Genomic DNA, 18,562 nt, shown 5'->3' on the forward strand with positions numbered 1-18,562 from the left:
CCAAAAAAAAAAAAAAAAAAAAATCCCAGAGATGCTTACTTGGACCTTGACTGCTAAGCTTCTGAGCCACCTATAAAACCTCCCACTTCCAGACTAAATGTTATTTGGGATAATTAAACATCCTAAATGTTTAAGTCCATCTTAGGTATTCCACTACTTGTAGCCAATCAACCTAACTGATACAAGTCAGGTCAAGTGTAACCTCCATATAGAAGCATAGGAAAAGGGATGCCAACATCTGCCAGAAACCCCAGAACCTCATGGGACTCTTTACACAGTTTAAAGATAAGCCAGACGAGTTGTGACTGAGTTTTCACTTAGTACAGTTGTATAATAATAAATAATAATGATGGCAATGGTCACTAACATTGACTTGGAACTTTCTAGTTTGGAAAATGTCTTCTAACACAAATGTAGGACATTCAAGAACCTGGCCTACAGTCATTATTAAATAAAGCTCTACTTTTTAATTACTATGTTTTTATTTAAAAGGTTGTGATATTTGTGTCTTAAGTGACTATCTAAATTCATCTATTATAATTATGTTGTCCTTGACTTTGAGGGAAAATGACCTATCTTGCTTCTCAGCAATATCTCTTGGGCTGTAACTTCTGGGTCTCAGCAATACAGGAGCTTAGCCAGCAGACCATTACCTACAGCTCACCTGCTCCAGATGGTATAAAGAATGGCCTAATCTGCAGTGGAAGACTATGATCACTCACGAGTCTCTGGGGGTAATAAACAGTGAGCAGCTAAGCCTGGGCACTGGAAGATCACACAAATTCTCCAGACACAGGAGAGGGGCTTTCTCCCTTGCATGTCAGAGGCCTAGAGGGCAGATGCCCATCACTGGTTTTACCCATCACCTGACTGTCAGAACCAGAACCAGAACCTCTGGAGTCTAGTCAGAGCAGCTGGAAGACAAAGTGAACAGATTTATCACTGTGGAAGAAAGCAACATAAAAGAACACGTCTAAAATCAATTACTAAGGGTAAAACACATAGAGTCCTTTCTATTAAAGGACATAAAGAACTTTTTTCTGGTTTTCTGGTTAGCTAGCGTATTTGGACCAAAGGCTTCCACATCCCGCTGAAAATTTTCTTGAGATCATGAAAGAGCTGATAACATCATAAGGAAAGACAAGGTCAGAATTCAGTGAAAGCAGGAACCCAGAAGGAGAGGGAGCCCTGAAGCCCTTTGCGCCGAGGGCGTTTGCTGAGCCCTTGAAGTTGGGCTTTGGTCTAGCTGGCCTGGTAGAGTCTGAGAGCAGAGACCAAGGCCCTGAGCACGCCAGGCATGCAGTCTGACCATAAGAAGGGTACGGAGTCAAAGGGCTTCCCTTGCACTAAGAGTGAATGGGAAGCAGCCCCCACTGCCCACCTCCCCAGGGGACTTGTAGGAAAGCTGCCTCAGTGGCACACAGGAGAACTGAGTTGTCACCACAAGTTAGCAAGGCTACAACAGCTGGTGGTTAAACAGCCTCACCCTTGAAATGAGATGAAAGTGGTTCCAAACTGGCAGTGTTCTCCCTGCAGCATGTGCCAGTGGGTCCTGGCCAATTACTTCCCAGGACTCTGAGAAGCCCCAGGCTATTTTCCAAGGCAATGGAGTGTGAAGCAGGCTCACTCTGCAATGGTTACCAGCCCCTCTGAGCCCAGCAAAACAGAACACCCCCCACACAAATTACATGAAGTAGGTAATTGCTTATAGGTAGGTAGCAGAGGACAATAGACCCCTAGGGTGCAGGGGGAGCTGGTCCCCAAGGCTCAGGAAGGTTGTCTGGAGCAGATGGAGTTTCACCTGCATATGACCCCTTGCACTGCAGCTGAGGGAACCCAGAAAGCCGCCCACTCTGGGTTTTATACTCCAAGGTCATGTGATCGGTGGGCAAAAGCATTGAGGGACATCTGTTTCTGGGGTGAGAGAGGCAGCAGAACAGAGCCGAGACTGTTCCGGTCAGCTCCTGTGTATCTCAAGATGTTGTATTCCCAGCATGTTTTACCGTTCTTCTTGAGAATTACAAGCAAGAATTGGGGGGCGGGAGGGCTGGGTCGGTCCAAGGTCACCTGGAGAACCGCTGTATGTAGAGCAGCTCACAGTAAAAAATAAACAAGCACTCAAGGAAAGAGAGCACTTGGCATGGGAGCCAGCAGAATTAACAAGAACAGAAATAGAAACAGAAAACCTTCGGCTACTGGAACACAAAAGCATGAATAATATAACCACTACAATTACTGCGTTTAAATAATATGCCTCAGACTTAGCAGTACAAGGCTGAAAGCTTCCCTCTGGGGTTGGTAATGAGACAACGATGCCTGCCATCACGCCTCTATTCAACATTCTCCTGGAGACTTTCCCTATGCAGTAAGTCATGAAAAAGAAATAAGGGAGACAAGGATTAGAAGGATAGAGAGCTAAGATCCTTTGCAGATATACGGAAAATCTAAATGAGCACCAGATAAATCAAGAAAATAATATGAAAGGCTACTAAAGTTGCCGGGTACAAAACAAAACACAAAAGTGAATTACCTAGTGGTGATGGGTGCCGAACATCGTGAACATGCTAAATGCTGCTAAATTGCACACTTTTAACTAATTACAATGGTCAGTTTGATGTGATGTGTATTTTAGCACACCAAAAAGTAAATTGCAAATCTATATACAGAGGAAGAAATAAAATAATACATTTAAGACAGCATAAACTATCACACACTAAAAATTAATAAAACACGGGCATGCCGGTGAAGAAATTACAAAGAGACATCAAATAAGACAAAAAAAAGAGCAGTGCTAACACTATAAGGACTGTTCTCCCTAATCAATCTAAATGACCAATACAATTCCGTGTGTGTGTGTGTGTGTGTGTGTGTGTGCGCGCGCGCATGTGCTTGCATGCACATGTGCACAGGCATGAAAGTTGCCAAGTTGATTCTAAAAGGCATATGGACGTGCAATGGGTTGAGGACACTCTTTAAGAAGAATAAGGTGAGAGGACATCTACCAGTTATAAAGACTCCTGATAAATCTATGGAAATTAAGGAAATATAACAAAACAGAGTCCAGAGACAAACCCATCCAGACATGGGCATCTGATCCATGACAGAGGGGCCTTGGTGACCAGTCCAGGAAGGAAAGGTGTTTTAATAAGAGACACAGAGACAGGAAAAAAAATATCAAACCTGAAACAAAAATCAATTCCTGTTGGATTTGATTTTCCATCAAATTATACGTGAATGTGAGGAACAAAACTACAAAGCCTTACAATATAAGGTACTCTCTTTATGACCTCAGGGTAGGATAGAATTTCTAGAACAAGATTTAAAAAAAGCATTAACCAAGAAAAATTCAGTAATTGTGGTTATTCTAAAATCCAAATTTCCTGTTCATTAAACGACACCGTGAAGAGAGTAAGATGGCAAGCCCGCAGTTTTATAACCCTAGTTTCACTACTTATCAGCTTTGCGATGTTAGGTAAAGACAGCCCCTGATCTCAGTAAATTACAGATCACAGTATTTATCTTGCAGTGTTTTTTTTTTTTTTTTTCTTCTTGAATCGGAGTCTCACTCTGTTGCCCAGGCTGGAGTGCTGTGGCAAGCTCATGGCCACTGCAACCTCGATCTACTGGACTCGGGCAATTCTTCTGCCTCAGCCTTCCAAGTAACTGGAACTAGAGACATGCACTACCATGCCCAGCATATCTTTTTTTTATCTGTTGTAGAGAGAAGGTCTCACCCAGTTGCCCAGGCTGGTCTCGAACCCCTGAGCTCAAACAATCCGCTCACCTCGGCCTCCCAAAGTGCTGGGATTACAGACCTGAGCCACTGCGCCTGACCTGCAGTTATTTTTGAAGAAGAAAGATGAACAGTGCATAGCATTGTGTAGCATAGAGCCAGCACTCAATAAATCCCTTCCTCCGAGAGGAAGTTGTGTGTCTTTCTTCGCCTTATGGTGTCTTGGGCCGACAGGCAGCCACCGAGTGTCACCCTCCAGTCCTAATGAACTAATCCCTTCCCACGTACTCTCCCTCCACTCACTATCTTCACAGCATGAGAAGTGGACCACTCGGCCACAGAGAGGGTCAAGGGGCCTTTTGCGGCCCTCCCGGCACGCTACCGCATCTGTGTTCCTTTCCCTCAAGTCAACAACCCTGCTGACGTGTGTTCCCATGTGCAGCTTTAACAGGCAGCTGTTTGGTTAATGGGGCTGCCCAGGCAGAGGCTGAGACCATGAGCACAATGAAGTTTGTCAATGATTAAATAAACAGCCATCACAGACACACTACCGGTGTGGTTGTGGGCGATCATTTCTCAGTCATCAAAATGAAAAGGAAAGGCTTTGCAAGAATACTACAGGAGGGACTGCTGTGAAGAACTGTGCTAAGACATTGTGGATTCTCAAGAGTAATCACAGTAATGATAGTTTTCCTGGGGTCTGAGAGCCAGCTCCAAACTGTTTGCAATGATTTGGCTTCCCAAAGCTGATTCCCCACAAATTAGATTCAGACTCTTTACATGTGTTGATGCTGCTGGGGGTTAATTATGACTGTGAATATTCATAATAGTCATAATACCCTCGGATCTTGTATCTGCAATGGAAATAACTAAGCTGGGAAATAGAACGGATTTCCAAGGTTAAAAACAGCAACTCACTTTCCAGGAGGGATTCACTTCCTTACCTGTTGTCCAAACAAACCCCATGTTTAAAAACCTCTACAAAACTTCAACAGTTGTCTCTGAAGATCCCAATGCTTGACTGCTTTATTATGCAACACATAAATATAGCTCTTGTTCAGGTATTTTTATGGTGATAATTCTAGCATACACATTTGTATCACAAAGATAGTTTGCCTTAGTTCAAAATAGATTTTACCATCTGGATGGAAAGAGTCTAGAAATCAGGAGAAGCAGAAGGTCAGCCGAAATAACTCGGATCTCATTCTAAAGAAGAATGGAGGATGAAGAGAGCTTTGTGCAAAATACTTTAAGGGATGTCACTGCTTAAGGGAGACGGGTTTGGTCCTGAGGGGCTCCCGGGGCCCAGCCAGGATTTTCACTTAGGAATCAGAGGGAGGTTTTCTAACCATGGGGAATACTGAGGATGGGATGAATATGCTCTTGAGAGGGCAAGTGTCCTGTCGGGAAAGAAATTTCAGCAAAAGCCAGAAAATGACCACAGGAAGATTGACAGGAAGGCACATGATGGGGATCCTGGACCCCTGAGGAGTTTACGAAATGGCATGTGCGTCATTAAAGGAAGCAGTGAAAGTCACAGCACGAACAGGACTCCTCAGAGCTATTCCAATGTGTCATGGCTCCATGCCTTCAGGACAATCCAAATTTATGTCTACCTCAGTTTCCCCAACTGGAAACTGAGCATAAAGATAACAAGGGTTAAAAGTGGGAATATGGTCAGACGCGGTGGCTCAAGCCTGTAATCCCAGCACTTTGGGAGACCGAGGCGAGAGGGTTGCCTGAGCTCGTGGGTTCAAGACCAGCCCTGGCAACATGGTGAAAACTTGTCTCTAAAATAATTTTTTAAAAAATTAGCCAGGTATGGTAGCACGTGCCTGTAGTTCTGGCTACTTGGAAGACTGAGGCGGAAGGACTGCCTGAACCCAGCAGGTCAACGCTGAAGTGGCCATGAGTGTGCCACTGCATTCCAGCCTGAGCAATGGAGTGAGATTCCAACTCGAAAAAAAAAAAAGTGCAAATATGAGTCGAGCACATGGGGTAGTGCCTAACACAAAGCAAGCATTGTGAATGATGGCAGTCAGTGTTGGTATTACCTGACTTCATCTAATTATCACAAGGCACTGGAACCTACATGTACACGGATTTGTTTTTACAGAAATCAGGAGCCCTAGAAATCAAGAGTCTAAGGTTTGGGGAACAAAAGTTAACATTTATGGTATGAGTCATCTCAAAACTTTAAATAATCATATAATTTTGGAAGCTGTATTCTAACCAACATATGACAATGGAGAGACCAACATAATACAGCTAAGGACAGACCAGGGGGTGAGGGGGGTGGTACCTTGCGTTGGTTTGTTCTCTGCTGCTATCTGAGGTAGTTTTCATAGACTTGAATGTTCGTCGACCACCTGTGATTACTTCTTCTACCTAAAATAAAAATATAACACACACCAAGTGGTGCATTACTCCCTGGTGTACCTTTAAAAATATATATATTATATATTTTAAAGGATGCTAAAACATTTTAAAATTTTTTCTCTGCATATTCCATAAGAGAATCACACATTAAGCCCCTTAATGTGGTGTAAAGAATTTTATATCACCAACTGTATCTGTTCACAAAAGTCTTGCAAAATCTTTATAAGCTAGCTCACGATGGCCAAAGGCCAAGCACGGGGATTTGGTAAATTAATTTATTTAGCAAATATTATCTGAGAGCCAACAACATGCCAGACACTTTTGGGGGCTATTGGGTATATGGATGTGAGGCACGCCCAGTGAAATGTGCTGCTCGAATTCCCATTTGCCCAGCTCCCTGGGTCTGGGTTTCTTCCTCTGTAAAATGAAGGAATCAGCTTATTACCTCAAAGGTCCCTTCTTGGTCTGAAGCATTCTGTAGTTCTATTGCTTTTTTAAACTTAATAAGCTCAGTGCTAAGCATGCCGAGTTCTCAGTAGATAAAACTGATGCCATTTAACAAACATACTGCAATGATTATTCAAATCTAGCACCTCCCCTCAAAAAGCTCCTAAGGTATCAGAGTGGAGGGAGAAGAGGACCTGCCTATCTTAACCTGTATTTTACATATTTTATTTACTCTCCCCCCGTCCCTCCAACACTTCTATGAGACAGGGATTGTTCATAGGGAAAGATTAAAAAAAAAAATGGAAACCTCTCCTCGTGCTGCCTGGGTCCAGTGACCTCATCAGGTCCTTCTCTGTGGCAGGGAGGTGACACATCCACTGCTGCATCTCCCTGTTGGGCAGGGTCACTGCTCTAAAGGGTGGGGAGTCATTTGCAACCCTTTTTCTGCTCTGCCTGAGACTTGGTGTGTCACACAGCTGGGATCCATGTCCATGCAACTGACTAGGAAGAAAGACTAGGCTTGGAGTTTGAGGGTCTTTTATCACCTAGCTCCCCTCTGCTGGCTCAAGCGAATATGCTGACCCCACAGTCTCTATTTGGAAAGAGAGTCTGGAACACTAGTTCAGCCTCAACTCTCAGCCCTATTCTCCAATCCAGGCTTCACTAGAAATGGAAGACTGGGCACCTAATACGATGATCATGTGGGTAATTGTTGCCCATTTGACAAGGATTCCTGGTCGTATGCTCCACTGGCCAGAACCCCAAAGGCTTAGCCCACTGTTGGTCATGTGTATTCCTCAATAAATAAATGATGGATGAACCAATGAAGGAATGAATACTAGTCTGACTGCAGCATCGACTTGGGGACTGCTGGATGGCAGTCTCTCTTCTATGTGCCCATCATGTGGTGGTACAAGACCAGTTTTTTACATAGTGCGGTTGTACAGTTTTCTGTATTTTATCAACATGCAACATGTGCGTATATGTATGATTTAGTGGTGCTCTCTCTCACAGCACATTTGCATAAGAGATGTATCTTTCTCTTCCCATAAACCTCATGGGAGGCCCTATGTGCAATGCAGACAGAAAGATCTGCTTTACTGGTAACCTTTAACACCAGACTGTAGGGGTCTATTCATGTCGTTTGCCTGCTTTTCAATGGGATTATTTGCTTTCTCCTTGCTGATTTGTTTGAGCTCTTTGTAGATTCTGTGTATTAGTCCTTTGGTAAATGGATAGTATGTGAATATCTTCTCCCATTCTGTAGGTTGCCTGTTTGTTCTGTTGATTATTTCTTTTACTATGCAGAAGTTTTCAGTTTAATCAAGGTCCATTTATGCATTTTTTTGTTTTAGTTGCATTTGCTTTTGAGGTTTTAGCCATAAATGTCCTTAAGAGTTTTTCTTAGGTTTTCTTCTAGGATTTTTTATGGTTTCAGGGCTGACATTTAAGTCTTTAATCCATCTTGAGTTAATTTTTGTATATGGGGAGATATAGGGATTGGGTTACATTTTTTCTGCATGTAGCTATTCAATTTTCCCAGCACCATGTGTTGAATAGGGTGTCCCTTCCCCAGTGCATGTTTTTGTCTGCTTTGTCAAAGATCAGTTGGTTGTAGGTATTTGGGTTTATTTCTGGATTCTCTATTCTGTTCTGTTCTGCTCTTGTACCAGCATCATGCTGTTTCAGTTACTACAGCCCTGTAGTATAATTTGAAGTCAGGTAATGGGATGCTTCCAGCTTTGTTTTTTACTTAGGATTGCTTTGGCTCTTCTAGCTCTTTTTTTATTGCATATGAATTTTAGGATTTTTTTTTCTAATTCTGTGAAAAATGACGTTAGTAGTTTGGTAGGGATTGCATTGAATCTGTAGATTACTTTGGGTAATATGGTCCTTTTAATAATGTTGATTCTTCCAATCCACGAGCATGGGAGGTTTCCCTATGTCTTCTGCAATTTCTTTCATCCGAGTTTTGTAGTTTTCCTTGTAGACCTCTTTCACCTCCTTGGTAAAATATATTCTTAGCTATTTTAGCTTTGGGGCTGCTATTATACATGGAACTGAGTTCTTGATTTGATTCTCAGTTTGGTCCCTATTGATGTATAGCAGTGCTATCGATTTGTGTGTGTTGATTTTATGTACTGATACTTTACCAAATTTATTTATCAAGTCTAGGGGACTTTTGAAGGAGTCTTTAGGGTACTCTAGGTATAAGATTATATCATCAGCCTATAGAGATAGTGTTATTTCTTCTTTTCCAATTTAGATACCCTTTGTTTCTTTTTCTTGCCTGATTGCTCTGGCTAGGACTTCCAGTACTATGTTGAACAGTGGTGGCTAAAGTGGGCACCCTTGCCTTATTCCAGTTCTGAGGGGAATACCTTCAACTTTTCTTCATTCAAGATGACATCGGCTGTGGGTTTGTCATATATAGCTTTTATTATATTGAGGAATGTTTACTCCATGCCTATTTTGCTGAGGGTTTCTATCATGAAGGGATGCTGGATTTTATCAAATTCTTTTTTTGCGTCTATTGAAATGATCATATGATTTTTGTTTTTAATTCTGTTTATGTAGTGGATCACATTTATTATTGAGTTACATATGTTGAACCACCCTTGCATCCCTGAGATAAAATCCACTTGGTCGTGGTGTATTTTTTTTTTTAATGTGCTGTTGAATTCAGTTTGCTGATATTTCATTGAGGATTTTTGCTTCTGTGTTTATAAAGGATATTGGCTACGGTTTTCTTTTTCCATTATGTCATTTCCTGGCTTTGGTATCAAAGTGATACTGGTCTCAAAGAATGAGTGAGGGAGGACTCCCTCATCTTCAGTCTTGTGGAATAGTTTCAGTAAAACCGGTACCTGTCCTTCTTTGAAAGTCTGGTAGATTTCAGCTGTGAATCTATCAGGTCCTGGACTTTTATTGTTGGGAGACTTTTAATTACTGTTTCAATCTTGCTACTTGTTATTGGTCTGTTCAGAGTCTCTATTTCTTCCTGATTCAAGGTTGGGGGGTTGTACGTTTCCAAGAATTGATCCACTTCCTCTACATTGTCAAGTTTGTTTGCATAGAGGGTTCATAATAGTCGTGGATGAACTTTTGCATTTCCTTCATATCAGTTGTAATGTTTCCTTTTTCATTTTGGATTGAGCTAATTTGAGTCTTCTCTCTGCTTCTTAATTAATCTAACTAGTGGTCTATCAATTTTGTTTATCTTTTAAAAGAATCAACTTTTTGTTTCATTGATCAATTCTTTGTATGTTTTTTTAATTCCAATTTCACTTAGTTCTGCTCAGATCTTCATTACTTCTTTTCTTCTGCTAGCTTTGATTTTGGTTTTTTCATGCTTTTCTAGTTCCTTGAGGCATGATGTTAGGTTGTCAATATGTGATCTTTCAGTCATATTAATGTAGGCCTCAAGCACTATAAATTTTTCCCTGAGCACAGCTTTGGCTGTGTTCCAGAGGTTTTCATAACTTATTTCACTGCTGTCATTCATTTCAACGAATTTTTTTAATTTCAATCTTTATTTTATTGTTGACCCAAGGATCATTCAGGAATAAATTATTTAATTTCCATATCTTTGTTTGGTTTTGTAAATTCTTCTTGGAGTTAATTTCTAGTGTTATTCCACTGTGGTCTGAGATGGTACTTGACATGACTTCAATTTTTTTGAATTTATTGAGACTCGATTTGTGGCCTACAAGGCAATGTTCATTGAATAACTAAAGATGGTGACTTGAAAAGGGTCGCCAGATGGAATAGGTTTTTATTATCAAACATGATTTGTTTTGGATAGGCTAAAATATTTTATTTGCTATGTTTTAAAATATACTTAATATGATAATTCTATTGTTTTCCATTAATTATTTACTGGCCAATATTGTCATATTTGTGGACATTAATGTGGCAAAGGATGAATCTTCACACTGTTTTCATATAAAAACAACTGGTTTTCTTTCTTTAACTGGACTAGTGAGATGAATACAAATATTTCATCATATTCTTGCCTACCCTTAAGGAAGCATGAACACTTTTCAAACTGCTATTGCTTCCAGTTATAGCTTACTAAGTCAGATTAATGTCAATTGTAACTTTAAAAAAAAACAGAATTCAGAAGAGAGCCTAAAAAAGAGTTTCCCTTCAGTTTTAGGGGAGGAGAGAGAAGCTGCGGTGTTAGGGTAATGAGAACTAGCACCTCCTCCTGGCAATGTCTCAGAAAGGCAGCAAAACCTCTGAGAGACATGACTGTGTAGTATGTGGAGTAGTGCTATCCAACAAAATTTTCTGAAATTCTATTTTATCCTACATTTCCAAGTATCCCAATATTTCTGATAGAAATGTTCTATGCTATCCAAAACAATAGCCACCAGCCATATGTGGCTACTGAGAATTTGAAATGTGGTTAATGCAACTGAAAACTAAAGTTTTAATTGTACTGAATTTTAATTAATTTTCATTTCTGTCTCACCATAGATAAGAACATGACTAGAGTCAGTCCCTAACCCATCTGTGTTGGTCAGCAGTGGGATACCTGGATTCTTCTTCAGGTGTGAAGGACATCATCTATACCAGTGACCCTAGTTCATCTGTGGTTTCAGACCACATGGTTTTTTCAATTCTGGAATTTTCTGTTCATTCCTTGGCATATGAGGTCTGACAATTAAGTTCAGGAACCCACCATAGAAAAAGTGCTACAGTCACCTTCGAAGTACTCCCCTTGGGAAGCTATGCACTGATGCCAGCATCTATTCCACCTGCCAAAGCAATTTTGGAACTCTTTTTCTGGAATGGCCAGGAGAGCTGTTGTCATATTACCCTTGATGTCCTGAATGTCATCAAAATGTCTTCCTTTCAATATTTCCTTTATCCTTGGGTAGAGGAAAAAGTCACTGGGGGTCATATCATTCCAAAATAGTTGTTTATTGGCTAAAAGTTCCCTCACAGATAGTGTTGTGTAAGCTGGTGCGTTGTCATGATGCAAGAGCTCGGGGCCATTTTTGCACACACCTTTCTCATGCCGAGAATCTCAGTTAAGATTTTCCTAACTCTCTCTGTATCGGTGTTTATTTGGTCTGTTATGCTTCTCAGAGTCAGTTGATGATTTCTGACACACACTTTGAAAAATGTTTGCAATGTTTTTGTCAGTTCTGCTTATTACTGGCCATCCTGATCTCTCTTCGTCAGTGACACTTTCTCTTCCCTCAGAAAAACATTTAATCCATTTGTAACACTTCTGCTTTCTTCATGGCTTTATCCCCAAAAACTTGGACTAACGTGTCCTTGATTTCACTTCCACTCTTGTCAATTTTAATAAAAAATTTAATGTGTGTTTGTTGCTCTAATTCAAGCTCTGACATTCTTGTGATGGCACACAAAAACATGCAACAATAATGAAGACCACTCAGCAAGACACCGCCACACATCTACCTCGATCACAGCTGTGAGACACTGATATACCAAGATGATGAAACCTTCCTAAGTTGTTTGTACAGTGCTGCCAGCATAAGCACACAGTGAGTCCATGAACTTAATTTTCAGACCTCAGTCTGAGAACCCGGAACTCTGTTGTGAGTATGAGAACCTGAGAGCCTAAAATCCTATCTTGCTGATCGGTGTGGATCTAAAGGATGCTCCCCAGAGTTAGGTTCAGTCAACTCTAAAGACACATGCCAGCCCCACAGCTCACTGAGGCACTGGCTGAGATATTTGATGGGCCTGCATTGCAACTCAGCTTCTCCCTTTCCCATTCTTGGCTTCTTCTCCCCTTCCCAGGTGTGGACCCCAGGGCAATTTTCCTTACATATTTTGCATGCCTGTCTCTGTGTCTCCATCTCTGAACCTTTGCCCAAGGGGCTGTGGCACCTTAGCACCTTTTAAAACATTTTTAAAAAATATTTTTAATTACATTAAAGTAGGTCAATGCCAGTTAAAACTCATTAAAATATCAGCTTTAAAACAAGCTCTTGCCGGGCTTGGTGGCTCCGCCTGTAATCCTGCGCCTTGGGAGGCCGAGGTGAGTGAATTGCCTGAGCCTGTGGGTTCAAGACCCGCCTGGGCAACTTGGTGAGACCTCATCTCCACAATAAATCAAAAAATTAGCCGGGTGTGGTAGCACAAGCCTGTAGTTCCAGCTACTTGGAAGGCTGAGGCGGGAGGATCGCCAGAGCCCAGCAGGTCAAGGCTGCGGTGGCCGGGAGCATGCCACTGCCCTCCAGTCTGGGCAACAGAGTGAGACTCCAACTCAAAAACAACAACAACAACAACAACAAAAAACAAGCTCTTGAACCCAAAGTACAAGTTTTGTGTTGCTTCACATTGCAATACATACACCAACAAGAATGGGAACACATGCGTAATTAGAGTCTTAAAACGCCCTGTTTCTAACACTGTTATTTGTCATATAATAAGCACAGACAAAGACTCTATGTTTATGGAAATGCAAATAGAGTCACAAATTTGGGACTTTTCTTCACAGGGAATTTGCTGTGCACCAGAATCTAAATGTGTTTCTTATTTTGAAAAGGTATTTTCGGCTCACTTAGTTTCAAAGACTCGTTTAAGTTTAAAAGTTAGAAGGAATTAAGGAATCAGCAGTAAGAACAATATGAACACCGACATTCATCTTGACACTGAAATGCATCTTAACACCAACATTCATACTAGCAGCAGGGAAAGCTATTCTGGTAAGATCTAACTTGCCCAAGCAGACAGCTGGGTTCACAGTTCCCAGGTTCTGGAATTCTGCCCTTTGGTTTTCCACTGAATCTGCAGTCCTGGGTGTAACATCATACATCACCTTATTCATTTTTACTAAGTGTGTTTAGAAATGACTAATGGAAAAGTTGTAAGGGCCAACATATATTTAACAAATTAGATAATGTGAGACTAGTGGTTTCCTGAACTCACAGAGAAAAATGTAATCAACTACTTGAAAATTCAATTGTGGGATAAGCAAAAAGGTACAAATTAACATTTTAATGATGTTACATTATTTTAACTCTCAGAGTCATGCTATTGAAAGTTGGGAGTGAACACGAAGATAGAAAGAGAGTTCATTTTTCTATAGAACACAAAAGTCACTTCTAAAGTTTTCTGGTAGATGACTTTCCAGCCTTTGCTTAAATAGTCTCCTGGGCCGGGGTATCACTGAAGATGAAGGAACGTCCTACACTGAGATGATCTACATTTATTTTTACAAAATGTATGTGGCTACTTTGCCAACTATAAAAGTTACTGTGAAAAGTACAGTGAACTGATTCAAGCCACTTAGCCTCTTAATCCTTATACTTTGGGTTGAACCATTAAAATTTCCAAAATCTGAATATTTTTGACCCATTAAACAGTGATTTCTTCTAGGTCAATTTAATATTTATATGACTTTGAATAAGAAGAGACAAATAAAAACTCACTCCATTTCAAATGAAGGCTTGGTACTTGTTAATTAAGAGTAAATGGACCAAGAAAATAGAACATAATCAGAGATATTTGTTGAGAAAGGAAATATAAAACAATAAACGTTTAACTTTTTCCTGTAAGTTTAGCCTGGCTTCTTAAATAGCAGTATCCATGAAAATCACAAGTGTTTCTTTCTCCAGAAAGTTTCACTTTCTCTCTGTTTCAACTATTACCTCCATTAAATTTGTTCAAAGAAATATTTACTGAGCATCCATTATGTGCCAAGTATCTATTAAGTAGCAGATATGGAATGATAGATTAAAAATCATCCCTCTACTCAGGAGGCTGAAGGGGGAACATGGCTTGAGCCCAGGAGTTGAGACTGTAATGATTTACAATCAGGTCACTGCACTCCAGGCTTGGCTACAGAGAGAAAGATAAATAAACAGTTAAAAAAAAAAAAAAAAAAAACCAAGGGCAATCAGCCGGACTCAGTGGCTCAGCCTGTAATCCCAGCATTTTGGGAGGCCAAGGCGAATGGATTGCCTGAGCCCGCAGGTTCGAGATCCACCCGAGCAACTTGGCAAGACCTCTTCTTTACAATACATCAAAAATTAGCTAGGTGTGGTAGTCTGTGCCTGTAGTTCTGGCTACTTGGAAGGCTGAGGTGGAAGGATCACCGGAGCCCAGCAGGTCGAGGTTGCGGTGGCTGGAGCGTGCCACTGCGCTCCAGTCTGGGCAACAGAGTGAGACTCCAACTAAAAAAAGAAAAAAAAGAAAAAGAAAAGAAACAAGGGCAATTAATAGACGTGTAGACTACTATGGAAACCCATGGGAGGGCTAGCGGGTGGGACAGGATGCAGGAATCAAAGATAGCTTACTGGAGGATGTGAGGGTTGATGTGAATTTTAAAGAGTAAGTAGGAATTTTCCAGAGGATGGAGGGCAGGCAGGGGATCACAAACATTCCTGAGAGAGAAACAAAAACATGAGCAAAGACAGGAAAGCAAAGGACCACTTAAATAAACACAGAATATTAGGCAGATTGTAGTTGGAAGAAAGGTGAAGAACTGTACAAAGTTGGATCTGGGGGAATTTATTTCAAGGTGCTTGGACCTTGCACGGAAGGTGATGGGAGCTTTCCAGTTTTTTTTGTTTGTTTGTTTTCTCTAAGTAATATAATTACTTACCTTGGCTCAGGAGTAATATTTTATACGCACTTCCTTATTTCTCTTAGACAAGGTGGGTAATGTCAACAAAAAAATACCAAGCCAAATGGAGTGATAGCTTTTGACAACAGTGTCTCTTTCCTAACTAGATAAAAATATACTTTTATTTCTTTTTCGACAGTTTATTCAAGTTTCTGTTTCTCCATCTAACCCCACTGAAAATAATATGACACACAATCCTTTCGGGAAGCTATCTAAATGTGCTTAGTGACCATCAAATTGATTCTAAGAATCCTCACATTTGCATTGTTAGCTAATTACATGGTTCTGTTGGGCTTCGGTTTGCCTACAGACTACTGAAATGTACACATTTCTCTAGATGAGCTTCATACCACAGGAGGTGAGCTTTGGAATCCGCATTCAAAATTTTTTAGCCCTTATATACCCTTATACATTCTCTCAAAAAGGATAATGTGCATGCAATACAATCCATTATTCACAATTACCCCAGAGTGGAGGATCATGAAAATTAAATGGATATTTTCCTTAAAATATAGGACATAGGCAGACATTGCAGTATAATGATAAGAAATCAAAAACAATTATAGGTGTATAATCCAATAATCCTGGAACTTTGGGAGGCTTAGGGAGGAAGATCACTTGAGACCAAGAGTTTAAGACCAGCCTGGACAACATAATGAGACCCCCATCTCTACAAAAATATTAAAAAAAAAAACAAAAAAAACTGGGTGTGGTGGTGGAACATGACTGTGGTCCCAGCTACTTATGAGATTAAGGTGAGAGAATTCCTTGATCCCAGGAGTTTGAAGTTATAGTGAGCTATGGTTGTGCCACTCACTGCATTCCATTCCAGCCCATATGACAGAGAAACCCTGTCTCAAAAACAAAAAAAAAGTCTTTCGCTTTAATAATTGACTTTTCCACTCTCAGTTCAGACTTCTGCAGTACTTTCATGAGGGTGTGACATGGCATCTTAACACAGGCACAGGTACTTGTCCGTCTGCTGCCACATCCATTTCATGCCCTGTTTTGCTTTCCTCCGTATATCACCTGTAGGCTTCACTACCCAGTGTCTCATGTCACCTGGCTTCCAGCTGGGCCTGGACACCAGGGAGCCCCCGAGGGAGGCTGAGGTCTCTGGATGCTTCTCCCACAAGCTGTGTCTGCTTGAGCAACTTCTCCAGCAGTGGTGGCATTGACCCCATGGCTCCAGACCCAGCCCAAGAGGATGCCCATGGTTCTGGTTTCTTCCAGGTGACCCTGGTGTCTGGTTCCCTGCCAACACCGTGCCCTCCCTCTGTCTCAGGAGAGGTGTGGCCTCCTGAATTGTTTCCCTTCTTTGACTTCTCAGATCTTCTGTTATGTGCATAATGTGTTTTCTGAATTACTTCTGTGCAGTACAATCCTTTTTAAATCCTGTACTGTGTATGTTTCAATACTCAAGTATTTCCTGATTTTTTTTTTGGCTAGATCGTGTCTGATTTTGGTTGTGCTTCTCAACCCTTGGAGTGCTTGTGAACAGACAAATACTCACACCTTCTAATTAGAATCTGCAGAGAGTGGTCTGGGATCTACATTTAACAAGCTCCCTCCAGGGGATTCTTAGGATCAGGGAGGTCCTGGCTGACCCCGCAACTTCCAGGCATCTCTGGATGCATTTTATCTCTACAGCTCACATTTACAGTGTCCCTGAAGTTGTTCTAAGAGCTGGGATGCTATGGGGAGCCAGAAAAATGTGGTCTCTGCACTGAAGGAATATTTTACATTACCACTCAGAATTATGTACTTTGAGCTATAGATGAGAGATAATTGCATGATATTCCATTTTATGAGATACTCCATTTAATGGACTGGTTTGGGATATTTAGATTGTTTTCGATTTCTTATCATTATACCACAGTCTACCTATGTCCATAAATTTCTAGCATATATCCAACTATTTTGTTATTAATAGAATAGAGTCTAAAATTAGAATTAATAAATCAATGTACATTTTAAGGCTTGATATATGTAGACCATTTTATTTCCAAAAAGATTAAATCATTTCCTATTTCCACTAGAGTGCTCTTTCATTGAACCCTCATTAGTATAGAATCTTTAAAACAATTTTTGATAGGGATGTGGCAGCAGTGACTGTTTCCAGGAAAAGGATCTAAATGGTTTAGGAAGAGGGATGAAAGGAGGTTTGCTTTGCACTGTAAGCTACTTAATACATTTGACTTTTGTCACATAAACACATATTCGTGATTTGAAAGTAAATGAGAAGCAGTTTAAAAAGTTTTCAAATGCTTGTTAATCAGATTAATTCATATATTAATTTATTATAACAAATAGTGAGCTGGGCTCAGTGGCTCAATTTGTAATCCCGTGCTTTGGGAGGCTGAGGTGAGTGGATTGCCTGAGCCCGCGGGTTTGAAGACTGGCCTGGGCAACTTGGTGAGACCTCCTCTCTACAATAAATCAAAAATGAGCCAGGTGTGGTAGCATGCACCTATAGTTCCAGCTACTTGGAAGGTCGAAGCAGAAGGATCACCGGAGCCCAGCAGGTTGAGGCTGTGGTGGCTGGGAGCATGCCACTGCACTCCAGTTTGGGTGACAGAGTGATACTTCAACTCAAAAACAAACAAACAAAGAAAAAAACCAATAGTGGATACTTCTCACATGTTTTGTGTTTCTTTTGTAGCTGTAATTTCCCTCTTTTCTATTAGGGTTTTAATAGTTTTATGAGACACTTTTATGAATTTATACATAATAGTATCTCTTTGGTCTTTCTCTTCTTTGGTCTTTTTCTAGCATTGGGACATATCAGCACTTGAAAAATTGTAGATTAACTTGTTTATTTATTTTCTGTTTTACTCCACTAAAATATAAATTCCATGAGGGCAGGAAGCCTTCAACAATTATTCATTTAGACCAGGCTAGGTGGCTCAGCCTGTAATCCCTGCACTTTGGGAGTGGATTGCCAGAACCTGTGGGTTCGAGACCAGCTCGGGCAAATTGGCAAAACCTCATCTCTACAATTGTTGGGAGCCGGCCACGGAGGCCCACTGAGCGTTAGGGATCAGGGAGGGCCGTGGACCTCGAGACCGCTAGGACGTGTTCGAGAGCCGTAGACCCCATTTTCCTCCCCCTTTTGCCATGCAGCACAAGAACAACCTAAAGGAACTCTGCTGGCCTAAGCTGAAGACTCTGTGACTGTGACAGGCATAGCTGACTCTAGAAACCCATTGTTCCTGTTTCCCATAAACTGCAGTTTCGGCCTAGGTATTAGATATAATTCAAATTCAGGTCACATTTGGGAGCCTTTTATACGGTACAAGCTTCTTTATAAGATTTAAAAGAATATTTATAGAATTAGTATATACTTAGGGAGAGCTGTTTGCAGCTTTTCAATGGTGAAGATGATTTTC

The 18,562-nt window shown here is 40.9% G+C and overlaps 1 protein-coding gene across 1 annotated transcript in view; it reads right to left on the reverse strand.

The window, feature by feature from the left end:
• Positions 1–18,562, reverse strand: part of LRRC6 (leucine rich repeat containing 6) — a 111,345-nt gene that overhangs the window by 8,128 nt on the left and 84,655 nt on the right. Inside the window, exon 11 of the mRNA XM_008061951.2 lies at positions 6,036–6,121. Within this exon, the coding sequence (XP_008060142.1) occupies positions 6,036–6,121 (86 nt within the window). The remainder of the gene's footprint in view (positions 1–6,035; positions 6,122–18,562) is intronic.

Source organism: Carlito syrichta, unplaced genomic scaffold (assembly GCF_000164805.1).
Source record: "Carlito syrichta isolate Samal-C Ts95f unplaced genomic scaffold, Tarsius_syrichta-2.0.1 Scaffold305643, whole genome shotgun sequence".
Taxonomy (NCBI): Eukaryota; Metazoa; Chordata; class Mammalia; order Primates; family Tarsiidae; genus Carlito; species Carlito syrichta.